This window comes from Drosophila arizonae, chromosome X, assembly GCF_054131065.1.
Source record: "Drosophila arizonae isolate 15081-1271.41 chromosome X, UAZ_ARI_1.0, whole genome shotgun sequence".
In the NCBI taxonomy this organism is placed as follows: Eukaryota; Metazoa; Arthropoda; class Insecta; order Diptera; family Drosophilidae; genus Drosophila; species Drosophila arizonae.
The window spans coordinates 5,825,493-5,843,888 of record NC_142927.1 but is presented as its reverse complement, the minus strand read 5'-3'; the positions used below and the strand labels follow the sequence as shown (position 1 = coordinate 5,843,888).

General features: G+C 38.9%; 1 protein-coding gene across 5 annotated transcripts in view; it reads right to left on the bottom strand.

The window, feature by feature from the left end:
* The window catches only part of prage (RNA exonuclease prage), a 45,930-nt gene that overhangs the window by 9,193 nt on the left and 18,341 nt on the right, over positions 1-18,396 (bottom strand). The window contains exons 1-3 of one of the 5 annotated variants that reach the window (XM_089473944.1): positions 10,192-10,616; positions 9,426-9,824; positions 8,886-9,290 (exon numbers count right to left, since the gene is read on the bottom strand). In XM_089473944.1, coding sequence (XP_089330070.1) covers positions 8,886-9,290; positions 9,426-9,474 — 454 coding nt within the window. In that variant the 5' untranslated portion in view covers positions 9,475-9,824; positions 10,192-10,616. Of the gene's footprint in view, positions 1-8,885; positions 9,291-9,425; positions 9,825-10,191; positions 10,617-10,637; positions 10,774-16,458; positions 17,444-18,396 lie in introns of those variants that run through there. The other 4 variants (XM_089473947.1, XM_089473945.1, XM_089473946.1 and 1 more) reach the window with 4 other exon arrangements.

Here is an 18,396-nt window from a genome sequence, read left to right as displayed (position 1 = left end):
TAGTATATGCAGTATATGTTGTATATATAGTATATGTAGTATACGCAGTATACGTAGTATATGTAGTATACGTAGTATACGCAGTATACGTAGTATATGTAGTATACGTAGTATACGTAGTATATGTAGTATACGCAGTATATGTAGTATATGTAGTATACGCAGTATACGTAGTATATGTAGTATATGTAGTATACGCAGTATACGTAGTATATGTAGTATATGTAGTATACGCAGTATACGTAGTATATGTAGTATATGTAGTATACGCAGTATACGTAGTATATAGAGTAGTAGTAGTATATGTAGTATACGTAGTATACGTAGTATATGTAGTATACGCAGTATACGTAGTATACGTAGTATATAGAGTAGTAGTAGTATATGTAGTATACGTAGTATACGTAGTATATGTAGTATACGCAGTATACGTAGTATATGTAGTATACGTAGTATACGCAGTATACGCAGTATACGTAGTATATGTAGTATACGTAGTATACGCAGTATACGCAGTATACGTAGTATATGTAGTATACGTAGTATACGCAGTATACGTAGTATATGTAGTATACGTAGTATACGCAGTATACGTAGTATATGTAGTATACGTAGTATACGCAGTATACGCAGTATACGTAGTATATGTAGTATACGTAGTATACGCAGTATACGTAGTATATGTAGTATATGTAGTATACGCAGTATACGTAGTATATGTAGTATACGCAGTATACGTAGTATACGTAGTATATAGAGTAGTAGTAGTATATGTGGCATAGTGTAGTATATATAGTAGTATTAGTAGCACAGTAGTATACATAGTATACATAAGTTGTATATAGGGTATACATACATAAGCTCGATTGTACAATATAAGAATAATTGACATATTGATGTATCTATCACAAGAGCTCAATTTGTACAGATGTAATTTGCTTTATCGTTTCTTGATTTTTAGTTAGATTATTATCAATGGTGTTTGGTAGACGTATCTGCACCGTATTCTCAGGCATGTAAGGCTTTAATTTAGTGGGCAAGTGGCCACATTTAGTTTCGAGCTAGTTGCCAGGGCGATAAGATGTTGCCAATGGCATTTGGTTTCGACTGTCTAGCTGCGGTTGTCAAGTGGACTTCGCGTTACCAGGCACCTAATCAGCGGCGGCTATCCCCAAAAATAATAATAATAATACAAAAAAAAAAAAAACCTTTTTCAATATATACTATATGAATATACTATATACATATATTAGTATGCCTAACTAAAATTCAGCTCTGGCTGCTATGACACCGCGTCACGTTGCGAGCTCGTTGCTATGACACTTGCTGCACTTGCTAGCACTGCAGGCATTTATTTATGTTTGTGTTTTCACTCAAGATAACGTGACCCACATTTGATGAGAACGATGAAATTCAGCATGCGGCGAGCAATACGAGAATCCACAGCATCGTCCACTGATAATTCCCAGGCATGCCCAAACGCAGCTGGGCAAATGGCCTTCGGGCCGAGCTCGCATTGCCAAATGGTGCGCCATTTCCTGTCCCCAGGCCAACAGAAGACCAGGCCAAATATAATAAAGCAAGCTTCAAGCTCGAGTCGGCACACACACACACACACATGCAGAAAATCGGACTGAATAGGTATGTTTATGCGAGAACACTTTATGTTGGTTAGTTGGGTTTATGGCTAATGCTAATGTTGTTGTCTCAGTTGTCGTTGTTGTTGTTGTTGTTGTTGCCCTGCGAGTTACGTACGTGACGATAAGTCGTACTTGGGCAAGATTTAGGCGCGTTTTACATTTTCAACTAATATGCATTTTTTGTAGCACGCATAAAGAAACAGGTGAGCGCTGCTCGACGTAGCAGATACCCTGTAAGTAGCAAGAGAGCCACTTGGAAAATCTTTACACTTTAAATATTTAATTTCTATGGCAAATAAGCCAAAAGGAAATCTCAATGGAAGCTAATTGTAGATGCTACAAACACCTTGTTGGCCGTTGTCAAATTACAGGGTATGCGAAACTAAGCATGCCAAATAGCCATTGAGGTCAAGACACCATAAGGCGACGACGACGACGAAGATGTCGTGTTTTATTCACATAGTCGTTTCGCATAAGTGAGAGTTGTAAAAATATGATAAGTATATATGCACGTATGTATATGCATGATAAATATATATATACATATATACATACATATTGTATATACACACATATGTAAATGCATATTGTTGTTACAGGTTTATGAACCAAGGCACGCAATCTTGAGCGATTGTAGTTAACAATAGCTATTATCATCATAGAGATAATGACCGCTGCTTTCTGATCTTGTAAATTATAGCCATCAAACTACATGAGATAAGAAAAGGCTAAAGATAATGTAAGTTGATATTTGGAGCTAGATATAAAAGCGTATCGATAACCGATAACCATATATTTGTGCATATATGTGAAGATACGGATTGCGATCGAAATATAGATAAAGATACATACACATTTGTATGCAAAGTCAGATGAAGATATAGATAAAGATAATCGTAGAGATAAAAATGCAGATACTGATGAAAATAATGATAGAATACACATACAAAGATTAATAAATAGATGCAGATGTAGTGACAGATACATTGATAAGCATATACTGACATAGGTAAATATAAAGATCAAGATTATGGTGAACTTGGAGATATGTATCTATATGTAGATACAAATACATTTGTAGATGCAGATACTGCTTATATATATGCAAAGCTATAGACACATATGCATGTAGATACATATCAAGTTATAGATACATTTAGAAATACTATTGCAGCATAAGATATTGACACTTTTCTAGATCGATACAGATACAGATGCAAAGCTGTATATACATATATAAATATTGATGAATTTCTAAACAGATATAAAGATATGAATATGAAGATATTGATATAATTGTAGATAATGATATAGATACAGATACAGATGCAGATACATATGCATACATAGAGACATATCTAGATATATGTATACGGAGGCACAGAAACCAATACAAATGCAGCTGCAGATCCAGATGCAGATACATATCATGCTATAGATACACATAAAGATATAGGTAGATGCAGTTGAAGATACAGATATAGTTACCTTTACAGGTACAGATAAAGATATAGTTATAGGTACAAATGTACAATCAGATACAAATGTAGATACAGCTTATACTTTGAGAACCATGTATCTTCAACGGGTATCTATCTATATGCATATGTATCACTATGCATATAGATCGATAGATATGCATATAGATAGATACCAGTTGAAGATAAGTATCTAATATAGATAAATAAACTTAGTCTAGAGACTCGCACATTTCCAAGCCAACAATTCAGATAGAGATACGACGCTCGGCGAGTCTCTGGCAGATCTGGTGTGAGCTGTTGCCCAAAGGCGAACCTGTTAACCTTGGCCATTGCAGCTAGAGCTGTGCGTATTTCAAGTGGAAATTGAGCAGAGGTAGGGGAAGGGGCAGGCGTAAGCTGTATAGCCGGCATCAAAAGGAATTGAGCATTCAAAAGAATTTATGTGCGCCTTCTTTGCCTCAGCATCAGCATCAGCATCAGCTTCAGCTGCTTCTTAATAGCGCGAGAATTCTGTGCCAGAGCATTTAATAGGTTAATAATGCGAAGACTCGGCGTAACTTCATTGTCATTGTGTGTGTGTGTGTTTGTGTGTGTGTGTGTCTATGCCACACCGTTAGCCGCTCCACTCTTCACATTCCACAGTCAACATTTGTCTGAAGTCTGCGCTCTGCCACTTAAAAAGGCAACGAAATGAGTTCAAGTTTTTTGCTCCATCTTCGGATTACATAGCCAAGCCCCTACCCCTTGCCGCCGCCCCTCCCCCTCTCGCTTAGCGTCGCATTAACCTTAAAGCGACGCAGCGAGGCGTGAAGTGTGCAGCAGCTGCAGCAATTTCTTGGCCATACCGCAATAAGTTAATAACGCGCAACCTAAGCTCAAATTTTTTTCTCTTTTCAACAGAATTTTGATTAAATATCGGAAGCCGAGAAGGCCCCATCGCATTTATGTAGAGGAACTGTTTTTCATTCACTTCTTCTATCTGTTGTTGTCCAGAGCAGAGTTCGGTGTGATGAACAGAACACATAACAACAGATAATTATCTATGTAGTTAAATTTAACACCTTAACTGTATAGCTGCTGGCAAGGCAAGGCGTCTCTATGGCTGTGGGATGTGAGAACTGAGATGTGAGAAATGATATGACAATCATTAGGCTATTATATGTTCTATTAGCTAACGATCCAATGCCAGATTATCTAAGAGAAAGTGAGCCACTAGACATCTGGCAACCCTTTGGCTTGCACCTGCCACATTTCGAATTCATTTTTATAGATAAAGATTTCAGATTGTGGAACTTTTATCAGCTAACGGCTATGTTAACATATTTTCTATGTAACTATAAATACCTGACAATTCAATAAGAAGTTCTTTATCACAATCTGGCAACACTTGGACAGGTTTCACAGTATAGCTAGAGCAGATATAGATTTGAATTTGTTGCCTATAGATTATAGTAAGAAACAATTGAGTAATCTCCCAGTTTCTATTCTAGCATATATCAGCAGTCTGGCAACGCTTAGGCATATTACACAAGCTTTTGTTATATAGTATAGTTTAATTGGAAATCCATTAAGAATCAGCTGAATTAGAAGTTCTTAATACCATATCTATATTTTTCTATATATCATCAGTCTGGCAACGCTGAGGCAGATTACTCAAGAAGCTATAGCTTAACGATTTCCAATAAGAAACAGTTGAATTAGAAGTTCTTCTGATTATATATATATATATATATATATATATATATATATATATATATAATATATAACTGATATAACTGGTATAGTTATAGCATACCATGAAATCTGCCTCAACGTTGCCAGACTGATAATACATACCAGTCTGGCAACGTTGAGGCAGATTTCATGGTATGCTATAACTATACCAGTTATATCAGTTATATCAGGTTGTTGGCTACATCATATGATGCCTATAATAGTCCCAACTTTTTCTCTGCTTCTATTCTATTCTGGCATTTATAGCGACAATCTGGCAACGCTCACGCTAAATAAATACTTCTAAGGCCCTCGCTTACAACGCAACCATTATGCCTGTCTATTCAAACACACCTTTCAAAACAATGCCTGCCTGGAATATTACACTCGAGCATCATCGGGGCAGATGCACTAGTTCAATTGGGGCTCGAACTAGTTCCAGTTCGCGTATCAGGCAATGCTTTTCATAAAGCATGCGTGCATCGGCTGACGCCATAAATGTTTTGCTGATGACAAATGACATTTTAAACGGTTTTCTAGCAAACCATAAAATATTGTATATTGATGTATGTATGTATGTATGTATATGTGTATGTATATATGATACATTTTCGATTTGAGTCGAAGTAGAGCTGCGGTTGCTCCAAGTGCTAATCAATGACAAAAATAAAACGAACTAAACTTATGTAACGACCGAGCGAGGCAAATGAAATCAAACTGATTGTTGACTTGGCTATCAGTTCAGGGCGTTTAAGCGGCATTTATTCCAGATATGAACGGAACACCGTTCGTGTGGGTGGTTGGCAGGTAGCGCATGACGAAGGCAGGAGGGAGGGAGGTAGGTGGGGCGGTAAGTAGGGGTAGTAGAACCACAAAGAGAGGCGCCAGCCAGTTTTTTTTTTTTTGCGTTTTGTGCTTGTGTCTAAATCTGACAGATCGAAACGCTAATCAGACGATTCTACGATTCTACGAGTATTGCGTCTTAATTTGTTGTTGGCATTGCTATAAATAAGTGTCATAACAACGCTTTACAGCGACAGCAAATGGAAAAAATAGAAAACAAACACAAAGGCAAAATAAAACAACCACAACAAAAAAATGTCACTGGAAAGTTTTGGTAAGACAAAAAAAAAAAAAAAAAAAAAAAAAAAAAAAAAACAAACAAACAATAAAAACAAAAATAATCAAAATATTTGTATAAATAAATTAACCAAACAAATGATAGAAAATAATTGAGTAGTTTTGCTTTAAGTATACATATTTATGTATATCTGATGTATATACATATATCGTATATCGCTGTCTTTATAATTAGTCTTATCATAACTCCGCTACGGCTTTACGTGCGAACAAACTCAAATTCCATGCTCAATTTTTGTTTATTTTCCAATATTAATTATAGTTTTTTGTTATATATATATATTTTTTATACATATATTGAAATTAAGTTTATATAAATATATGACATATAAAAAAAAAAAAAAAAAAAAAAAAAAAAAACACACACACACACACACACATATATGGTTCTCACGCAGAACAATAATATTATTCACAACTTTAGTATTTATTTGTATTCTTATTTTTTCTTTTTTTTTTCAATTTAATACATTTAATTTTTGTATATATCTATTTTTATTTATTTTATTTTATTTTTATATTTGTTTATATTTTTTTTAATCGTTTATATAATTTTGCTATTCATTTATTTCATTTTATTTTTATATTTTAATTTAAATTTTGCATATGCTTTGTAATTTTTAACTGATTATTCTATTTAATTTTTATTGTATTTTATTTGTATTTTATTTATTTTTTTTTATTTTTTTTTTATTTTTATTTTTTATTTTTTAGGCTATTTATTTTTTTTTTATTTATATATATATTTTATTATATATTATATTATTCTTAGTTTTTTTTTTTTAATTTTTATTTAATATTTCATTCTTTCATTCATTTAATTTATTTTTAGATGATTCCCAGCTCAAATAATTGTATTCCAAATTTTCGAATTGCATCATGATCATGTTCATTATCGTTATCAACACGGCTGAACAACTACGAAATTATCTATCATATTTCACCCTGTACACACTTCACGGTCAGGGTATTTTATAGTTCGGACTTTATTATTTCAGCCTTGTCGCAGCTTCCTAAACTAAAAACTAAATCATATAAAATACTTTCTCAGCGTGAATTGCTTTATTTGTTTAGCTAATATATTTTTAAATATTTTATTTCTATTTCTTCTTCTTGCCGCTCTTCTCTTGGTATTTAATCATTTGTCATGTTTGAGTCTGAATTTTAATTGATTTTTGGCTGTGGCACATTTTTCTGTTTGAAAGCGAAAGTCGAGCAAGAGGCTGAAATCTATGTGTATGTGTGTGTGTTTAATGTGTTTGTGTGTGTGTGTGCAGCGACTTTCATTAAGGTTGTTGCGGTTAAGCTTAAGCGAAGATTTCCTGCAATTTTCTTATTTATGATTCTACATTTCAATTGCAAATTGAAATACCGCAACCGAGGTCTGGAAATAGTTTTTTTTTTTGTGAATCACAGAGAGAGGCCCGCATACTTAACCTCAAAATACCGATCGTGTGTGTTTTGTGTGTGCAATTGTCTTGCCAAAAGATCCATGGCTAAACATACGCAACTTCCGTTCACTTGACCTGCGGCTAAAGATTTGAAATCTTTTCCTTAGTTATATAAACTAAGCCCAAATCTAGTTTAATTAAACGTGAGTGCGAGAGAGAAGAGTGCAGGGGACTGGCCGCTGTTAGGGGCGGTTGTTTAGTTTGAAGAGCCCCTCATAAAAGCAATGTTATTGCTCAGATAGCCACCTCGTTGGCCACGATATAGATAAGTGCGCGAATAAATAATACGAAATTGATTGAGTGAGGTTGAAAAACAAAAAAACAAAAACTGCGTTTTACAATTTCTGTTGGTTATGCTCATTCAGGAAAAGGTATTGGGCATATTGGTTTTGAGCAATGTCTGTCTGAAGGTAAATTAATTTGATTTGGCATGGATAGTCGTATATAGTATAGCCTCGATTGTTAGATTATCAAGTTTGTTCGCCCACTAAGGGCGTGGTTGATCGAAAATACATATTCCAGTATCCCAAAAAGTTTAGTAATTGAGAGTTTCTTGAGAGTTGAATTTGAAATAAATTTGCTCACGTTGACAGCTCAAAGTTAATATGATATCGTGGATATATTTACGCCCATTGAGGGTGTGGCAACACGGGAAAATTGGAAGAACTATAGAAGTTCTGTTGATGGCTTATGAATATATAATATAAATCATAACATAATCTATAATTGAGGGCGTGGCATATCTGCCAGCAGTTTTGCCCATGCAGCAGTATGCTGCAGCAGTCCTTAACGCCCGTTTGCAATGTTTTTTACTTGTATTTCTGCTGTATTTTCATTGTCTTGCGGTTTTTCCAGTTGTGATTTTCCCACAGCCATTTGGCATTGAGCACATGGCCAGCTCTGGGCTGGCAATGGCAATGGCTGGGCTGAGCCCCAAATAGATCAAACGTCAGAGCAAACCTTTGACTATATTGAGCCACATTAGGCAAGATTCATAGAGTCTAGTTCTAAGCTAGCTTAACCTGTTCGCTTTGTTATGGCTATCATCAGCGTTCGATCAGAGTTCTAACTGTATGTATAATTATGACGCGCACTGTGTTTGGGCGGCTGGGTGACCCAATAAGGCGTTGGAAAGTCGACCCTAATTAAAGTGAGTGCGCGCTCTAAGTGCGTTGCTTTTGATTCAAGATACGAGCACACACACACATGCACACGTATCTATCTATCTGTGCGTGCGTGTGTGTGTGTGTGTGTGTGTGTGCCAGCTGATTAAGTTACTTTGGAGAAATCTGACGATGACGTCGCGACGACGACGACGACGACGACGACAACAGTGACTGATGAATCATTGTGAATGAGCGTGCGATTTGCGCGGAATTCTTATAAACAACGGCGCAGCGAATTTATATGCATGAATCAGATCAAGTTGCTGCTGTTGTTGTTGTTGTTGTTGGACTCACCTTCGATGCATGAAGAATTTACATAGCGTTGCCAGGACGATGTGTTGCCAGCGACTGCGGCAGCGGCGGCGGCAGCAACTGCGGCTGCATTGGCGCGCTTCTGCATGTTGTAGGAGCCGTTCGATCCTTGAGTCTCCTGGCGTTTGTTATTGTAGCGTGCCTTGCGTGCGGCGCGACTGTTGTTGCATTGCTGTTGCTGCTGCTGCTGTTGCTGCTGCTGTTGCTGCTGTTGCTGTTGCTGCTGTTGCTGTTGCTGCTGATAATTGCCTGCTGTGGCGGCGGCTGAGCCTATGTTATATTTCTGTGAGCAGCGCTTATGCTGGCTGCTGCTGCTGTTGACACTGTTGTTGTTGTTTTGGTTGTTGGTATTGGTATTGTTGCTGTTAAAGCGTTGCATGTTGTCATCTGTAAGAGAGAGAGAGAGGGAGAATAATGATTAAATATGTATAGCAATTGACAGTAAAGGAGCGCAGACATCAATCATCAATATATATAATATGATATATTCACTACAGTAAACACCCGCTGCACGCGACTTACAAATCTTGAGCAGATGCACCTGCAGGATATCTTCCAGATAGATATGCATTCTGCTGGGCTGAGCTACACAAACGCGCAGAGTTCGTACTCAATGCGAACGAATTGGGCCAATAACTTGGCCAATAGCTGCCAATATATTAGATCAGGTCAATTCAGGTACGGTTCGGTCCTATCCTATTCTATTCTATCTCTATCCTGTCTAGTCTTGTCTCGGCCTTGCCAACACTCAAAGCTGTTGTTGACTTTCGCCTGTGGCTCGCAACTCGCCCGCCTGCACTTGCCGTGCAAATCAAACTAAACGCCGCGGTTAGCAGCGAGCGCGATATAAACAATTTGTGTGCTGGCCCCTGGGTTGGTGTTGTGTGTGTGACTTGATTCGGTTTTCTTGCGTTCTTGGCACTAGACGAGAGTGAGAGTGAGAGAGAGAGAGAGAGGGCGAGCAGGACGGAAGGCAAGAACAAAACAAGAAATGTGAACAAATGAAATCAAATACCCAGTTATACAATTCAAAATGCGCTGAATTGCGCGCGCGGCTATCGATGACGACACCAAACACATTGTGAATCATTCACAGTGAGTGACGACAACAAATGACAGCAGCAACAACTAGAGCAATGCTTAATCGTTGCGCATGCCGCGCTGGACAAGTTGCAATTGCAGTTGTTGCAGTTGTTGTTGCTGCTGTTGTTGTTGTTGTTAATTGTGCACGTGTTTTTCACCTGGCCGTGCGCACATAATCAACGTGTTCAAACTGGGCAATTCTTACAGTGCGTCAAGAGCTTCTTCGCTTTCGCTTTCGCTTTGCTTTGCTTTGCTTGGCAATTGGCTCGCTCTTGCTCTCGGTCAGTAAGGCTCTATCTCTCTCTCTCTCTCTCTCTCTCACTCTCTGGCTGTCCCTTTCCCTATGCCTGTCCTTGTCCCGCTCTCTCTCGCGCGCGTCCTCTCTCGCTTTGTTGCGCGAGGACTCGAAGCAATAGTCGTTTGATATTGCTTCTTCACAAATTTCGATTCGCTTCGATTTGGTGCAATCACATTACAGAATTTTGATATTGAACAATTGAATTTGGATATTGATAAAAACGGCGCGAATTATACGGAAAATTTATTTAGCTATTTACGGTTAAACACATATCGACAATATACAACATTGACAAATACTTAAAACGTTATGAAAATTTTATTTTATATTTTTATACACTTCGAAATACCTACTTGTATGTGTATGCTTGACATCTATCGGTCTACTGCAGTTCACACAATTTCAAATCGAATTCATATAACAAAGTGTTTATAGGGCTACTATGATTGTATGAGGAGCAAGTCAAATAGAGTTCCTACAGTATATAGTATATACTAAATACCAAATATCAAATACCAAATACCAAATACTACATATTAGATATACATATTCACATATATCGAATTTACTGACTTAACGAACTGACACCGTCTCAAGAAATGGTATTTTGTAAAGGGTAGAACACCGTCTTGGTGAGTTTGTGCGGGTCTGCCCGACTAGGAGATACCGCGAGCCCTGAACATTATGTGTTTATTGAATAGCACACAGAGCTAACACACTTATGCAAATGAACATACATATAAAAGTTGTCTCAAGTTAGCTCTCTTGGACGGTGCTTAAAGACTTTACCATGGGAAATGAATTATTGGATAACTCCAGTTAGACTTTTTTCATACATTTTTTTGGAACGTATTACTGACAATTTGTATTTGCTGAAATAGACTATCTATCTTTTATTAAAAAATTGAAGCTTTTCTCCAATTTGGTGGTATAGAGATTAAAGTAACCCAAATCCAATATATTCGAAATTTCAATATTCATCACCAGAGCTTAGGGAAGTCTTCACATTCTTTTGCTTTACAGGCTCTAAAAGCCGATGTTGATTAATCGATTTTTATCGGTCATAAGAAATCAGAATGAGTCAGCTCAGGTCTCTTTGAATCAGACGGAGGAACTGCAAACCTAGCTATGTACATTCAATCAGCTCGTCCTGCTCAATAATAGGCATAGTTTATAGCCCTTGCCACGCCTTCTAGCGCCTATTACACACATCTTAACAAAACCCCTTCCCTGGAAGGGGAAATCTTCAAGTAAATAAGATTTGATGCTTTGTTGACTCACTCGCACTCGCATATGCCACAAATGGTGGCAACAATTCTGACAAGTATATAAATTCGCCGCTCATCATTGACTCGCCCACCTTTTGCCCTCCCACCGCCCCCGCTGGCTTTCACTTGTATGGAATTTACGCTTAGAAAGGCGAACATAACGGCACACAAAGCCCACGCTTGATAAACAACAAAAACAAATAAATGCCAAACGCGAGAAGAAAAGTATGTAGCTACACACACAAAAATTTATAAATAAACAATACAACATATATATTTAAAAAACAAGAAAAAATTGACCAAATAAAACAAAAAAGAAAACAAGTAAGAAAGCTCTAGTCGAGACTGCTCGACTACGAGATCCCCTGAACCCTTGGAGCAATAGATATTTCAATAATTTTTCGCGTCTTTCAGCTTACAAAAGAAACACGCACACACACACACACAGGCATACATACACACACACGCATACAGACACACATACACACACACACACACGCATACATACACAAACGCATACACACACACATACACATACACACACACATACACAAACACATACACACACATACACAAACACATACACACACAAGCACCCACGCATAAACACGCATTGACTGCAGTGTGCGCTTACTATGAGAACTTAATTGTTTAATAACTTTTTTTGTGGACGTACGATCTTCATGAAACTTTCAGATTATGATTATAACATGGATATGCATGTAATTGCCAAAGCCCAAGTGTCTAGTATTTGAAATACGCTTTTTACAAAAGTGAGGGTGAGGGGGTGAATTTAAGGGTGGGGGGTAAATTTTAACAAAAACCGAAATTGTATAAATTGCATATAAGCATACATTAAAAATTTGGAGACTCTAGCAATAAAGGTGTAGAAGATATAATTTTATAACTGGTTTTCGATAAGGTTTTTTATCGATAAAAAAAGATCGGGATGAGTTATCGAAATTTAATGATAAACTTGATATGCGCGCTGTAATTACGGACATTTTAAAAAAAATTTGAAGTCTCTAGCTCTTATATCTTCTGAAATCGACGCGTTCATACATACGGACAGACGGACAGACGGACAGACGGACAGACGGACAGACAGACGGACAGGGCCAAATCAACTCAGCTCGTCACCCTGATCAAGAATATATATACTTTGTGGGGTCTGCCACGCCTCCTTCTCCCTGTTACATACATTTCAACAAAACCATTATACCCTGATTTCCCATTGAAAATGGGTTCAGGGTATAAAAAAAAAAAATGCCGAAAATTAAAAATTAAAATAAATACAAGAAAAAGGCAGAGTCAAAAGCGACTACAATAAACAGGTACCAGCTCGTGCCTAGCGCCGCTCCATGTGACTACATACCTGTATGTGTGTGTGTGTGTGTGTGTGTGTGTGTGGCTATAACCCACCCACCACGCCTACCCCGTCATCCGTTGCGCCAATACAGTGAAAGATACTTGAAATTGTAGCGTAATTTTTGCCAAAAAATTCAAATTCAAAACAAAAGCACCCCAAACACCTTGCGTCCCGCTCTGCCCGCTCTACCCGCCGCCCCACGCCGCACCGTCCCGCCCTGCCCCTGCCCGCTGGCGACTAGCTCAGGTTGCCGCTCTCCATTTTTTATAGCGCCACCGCCCCCAGGCCCCGGCCGGCAGTTATGCGCTTTGATTTATGAAAGAAAAGACGTTGCCGACCGACGACGTCGAACGAAACGATACGAACTGATCGGATCGGTTAGCAGCGCGCCTGAATGGAATTGCGTAGTCGGTAAACTCAGCAAGAAGAAGCAGAAGAAGAGCAACAACGAGAACTACACAAAAGTGCCACAAGCTGAGTACACAGCACACGTAATACTCTGCTCTGAGCTAGAAACTTCAAATGAGGAATGAATCAAAGCTGAACAAACTGAACTGAGCTGAACTTGAACCAGCTTTTCGATCTTTGCAAGTGTGTGTGTGAGTGCGGCTTGGTGTATGTGCTATCATTTGATGCATAGCTTATGTTAGCTTAGAATATAATTTTATCTCATTCACTCTGCTCCTCTTTTGCTGATGCTGAAGACTTCTCTATCTTTCTATGCATATCTTTCTCTCTCTCTGCATCTCTCTCTCTCACTCTCTGCATCACTCTCTTGCTCTGTATCTCTAAGTCTCTCATACCTTTTTTCTGTCTCTTAAGCTTTCACTTCATTTTCACTTTCATTCCCTCTGTGCTCTTCAGCCTGAGTCCTATTCCCTTTTACTCTGTCTCTCATCTTCCTCTCAGTCCCTCCATTTTCATGTTCTTTCACTCTTTCTTTTTTTCTTTCTCTCATTGTCTCTAATTTTTCTCATTCTCTTTAAATCTCTTTATTTCCTACTATCTGTCTTATTCTCATTCTGTCTGTTTCCATACTTCAAAAATCTTCCTCTCTTTCTCTCCATTCCAATCTCTTCCACTCTCTTTTTCACAATCTCTTTTTCTCTGTCTCTCGAGCTCATTTACTGTCTCTTTCTCTCTTTATCTCGCCTTTCTCGCTTTCTTTCTCTCTCTCTCTCTCTCTCTCTCTCTCTCTCTCTCTCTGCATCTTTCTTTCTCTCTCTCTGCATCTCTTTTTCTCTCACTCTGCATCTCTCTCTTTCTCTATGTCTCTGCTGCTTTCTTTCTCCCACACTTTCTCATTGTATTTTATTATTGATTCATTCTGTCATTCACCTAGTTTTCTCTCTCCTCTATACCTGTCTCTTTTTCTCTCCCTCTCATTCTCTCACTCTGTTGTATACAATTTGTTTGATTAGCTAAACAGAACTAACTGTTTTAATAGCAATTATCATGAATTAGTTATATGACGAATTCCCAATATCAAGAACTTTGAAGAACAAAAAATCCCCGTTAGGCAATGATAATAATATTGCTCACTCCAATGTTGTTGTTGCTGTCAGGTTTGTGTAAGTAATAAAACTATTTATATAGATTAACTAAAAATACTTTACTATATATACGTATGTGTAGTATGTATATACGTATGTGTACATATACATATATACATATTTGCATGCGCATTCCAATATATTTTGATGGCAACGCTCGAGGCTTGTGATATATTCATTAGACTCTCAATCAATTGCCTTTTCACTCTCTCTTTCGCCCTGTTGTCTCTTTCTTGCGCTTTCTCAAGCAAGTTATCGCAAAGATTTCGCATATGAAATTAATGCAAAATCAGCCACTCACATGTGTCATAACTTTTAATATGATATCAACGCGAGTTCGTTGAATTGCCTCAGATACAGATATGCACACGCACACACACAGATACACTCACTCGCTCACACACACATAATGTGTGCTTTGGCATCCCTGATTCTTGACGTTTCTTTTTTTTTTTTTTGCAGCATTTTAGCCCATTTGGCGGCACGTCTGCAGCTTTGGCAGCGTTGCCAAAACGGAAATGCATCGCAATGCAAACGGCGCGTGTTGCTATTTGTGGCAACAAAAGCACACAGCAGCAACAGCAACAGCGGCATCAGCAACAACAAACATGATCATGACGCGAACGATAATGATCATTGGCATCATTCATAAGTTCACACAGATACACGCGTGAGTGTGTGCGTGACCAAAGTTGAATGAATCCCATCAAGACGTAAAGAGTGCGAGAGAGAGGGGAGGAGAGTTGAGGGGATTGGCGAAGTCCCACTCTCCGCATGAGCGAGACAGATAAAGGCAATGACGCAGACGCTCGAATTACAGCAACAGCGGCTGCAAACCGAAACCAACAAAAGAGATCATTAAGGGAAGAGCCAGCCAAAAGGCGACGCGAAAATTGAGCAAAAACGAAATGAAGAAAACATCAGCAACATCAGCAACAGCAACAACAACAAATGCCAATTTCTCGCATGGCAACACAAATGCCACAGCAGCGCAAACTCAGTCCCTGCCCTACCCCTACCCCTGCAGCCCCTGCCGCTGCCTCAACCCCATCGGCTGCCCCTACCGGCATTCGTCTCTGGCTCTACCCCATGCCAGAGGCCGCTGCTTCAGACTTCACATGCTCGAAGTTGCTCTGGCTCAAGGACAAGCTCGAAGCCCGCAACGGGAACAGCAACAGCTGCATTAGAGACTCTCCCAAGTTGGTTGGATGGTTGGATCGTTTCCGCAGCTATGCGTGATTAATGATCAATCGAAACGTATCTAAAATCTGCCTAGACGTGTGTATAGTCCAGTTAGTTTCAGTCTGTGGGCTCACATCAGCTCGGCGATGACTGGCCAAAACTTTTGGACTACGAACTTGTGCGATGTGCTAAGTATTTAAGATTCTGTCGCGTATTTCGACCCTAAACGGGTTTCTCATCAGCTCATAGACGAATGGACTTAACTTAACTTAAATACATAGTGCGATATATGCATGTGTGTGTCTATGTTTTAGGGGTGCTGAACCTCGGAAAGCCGCCTCCAGTTGCAAACTCGTTTTCGAAATCTTCACGCGCCTAAAAATCATAAATATACAAGTGGCACATGTATAATGATAATAATAATAATAATAATACTTGAGAAGCATAATGTTGACTGAGGCCATCGACTGTATAATACTCGCTGAGGCGTTAAACGAGAGCTTTACGCGTTTCTGCTGAGGCTCAAGGGGGTCTGTCTACAGTGGGCTTATATCTCCAGAGTTGGGGGTTCTAGAACTATCAAAGCTGTGCGCTCTGTAGACTTAGGAGCTAGAGATTTTACCCACGCTATTTGCCACGCCCACCAGCTGGTATATAGTTATACATTGCGAGTTCACCCTAAGCTAGGATCTATAGTACCTAATCTATAGAATCTAGCTAATTAATTATTTCTCTAATTATTTCGAGAGGAAAATCTTTTAACAATATACTCCAAAACTCTAGAACCCATAGATATACATACATATTTCCGATTTCACATCGATTTTTGTGGGTATAGCCTCCAAGTTTGTTTCCAAGGTTCTATAGCAATGGAAGATAAGATATATTTGCCCATTTACCGAATTCAAATTGAAAACTTTAACAGAATTAAACTTTCCCTATTTCTGACGTTTCCCGAGTGGGACGTATGATTCGATAATGTTTTCAGCTTCAAATTTCTTTTGTTCCGCTCTTTCGAGCGTATATCTTTCTTTAATGGGCGTTATGCTTGCAATCTGGCTTCAGCAGAATCTTCTCATCTAATCTCTACCTGATGTTTCGCAGAATCTTAACTAGCTTGACAGATGGTTTGGTGTTAATGGGAAAAGCTAGAGATATCATACATGATATGAGCAGATAAATTGGTAGGCTCATTGGTAGGCTCTTTCCACGAATTTGCTAGAATTTATAGAGTGCTAATTGTGGATCTTCTATAAATATATTTGCTTAATGGCTGCGACAATGTTGTCGTCCGTTTAATAATCGTTTTGTTTCGCTTTCAATGCGATGCGATGCGATGCGATTGTAATAAGTAGTTGAATGATTTCCGAGTGAGCTTTAGCGCTATTAGAACCGGAAATTGTTAATGCCACTTTAATGTATTGTATAATTGTGGCCGGGCCATAAAAATAAATCCACTGAAAATGAAGCCATTCGCATTCAATTGCGTGCCTCGGAGTCAAATAGATTAACGCGCCGATGGCACAGACTCGGCTCGGACGGTGCGGACAATGAATTGAGATTCATGTAAGACAAAATACAGGAAGAGATACGATTTGAAAAATCATTTGATGAATCGATTGAGCGGCGGACAGGCCACAGTGCCAGAGAGAGAGAGAGAGAGAGAGGGAGAGAGAGAGGGGGTATGGGTAGAGGTAGAGGCAGCGGTAGAGGCGTGATTAACCAGGCCAAGCCAGTTGCTAATCAGGGGGGAAATAGCTCACGCAATGCGACGCGACGCGACGCGACGCGATGACGTTCGTTGCTCGTCAATTATTTATTTAATGCTTGATTGCCCCCCTCAACTGCCACGCCCAATTATCAAAGTCACAGCCCCGCCTGCCGCACACAATTGCTGATTACAATTAAAATAGGAAAAGAGCGTGGTTGCCGTTGGCAAGAGATGAGTGTGCGTGTGCGTGTGCGGGGCGGAGCAAGGGGCATGCGGGGGGAGGTGGGCGCGTCAATCAAGCGCACTTTAATAAACGTTCGCAGTGGCATTCGCTGTTGCCGTTGTTGTTGTTGTTGTTGTTGTTGTTGCTGCTTGCCAGCGAAATCGATAAACAAATCACTTCCGATGACGACATTGAGCACATGGCGTATGCGCAATGAAGAAAAAAGAAATGGAAATGGAAATAGCAATAGAAACAGAAATAGAAATAGAAATAGAAATAGAGGAGGCAACAGAAGTATACGCTAAGGCTATTAGGTCTGGGAACTCCCCCTCCTACCATCAGTCACAGCAGTATTCATTGCGCTCGGCTGGCCGGTGTAATCATGCGTGGGAATTGTCGCTTATCATTTTTCTGCTTCTGCTTCTTCTTTGACTTCAGCTTCCTCTTCTTCGTTTCAGTTGTGATAACTAACGGCAAGCCGTTGCCTGCTGCGACATGAATGGCCATGGAAATGGCGCTGACAGCGTGTGGAGCACGAATAATCCAATGCGCCTACTATAATTGATAGCTTTGGCTTGCAAAGCAATTAGACCATGTGTGCGTTTTACAACACTGGCAGCGCGAAAATGAGTCGGAACTGAATGGAATGAAATTGAAGCGAAATTATTCAATGGAAGGGGTTTAATATTAATATATATGTATATATATGGAACCGTGTGCTATCTAGACTTATATACATATATAATGATTAATCAGTTTTCTATGGAACTAAAGTTACAATTGAAGTGAGATTAACAATAATAGAG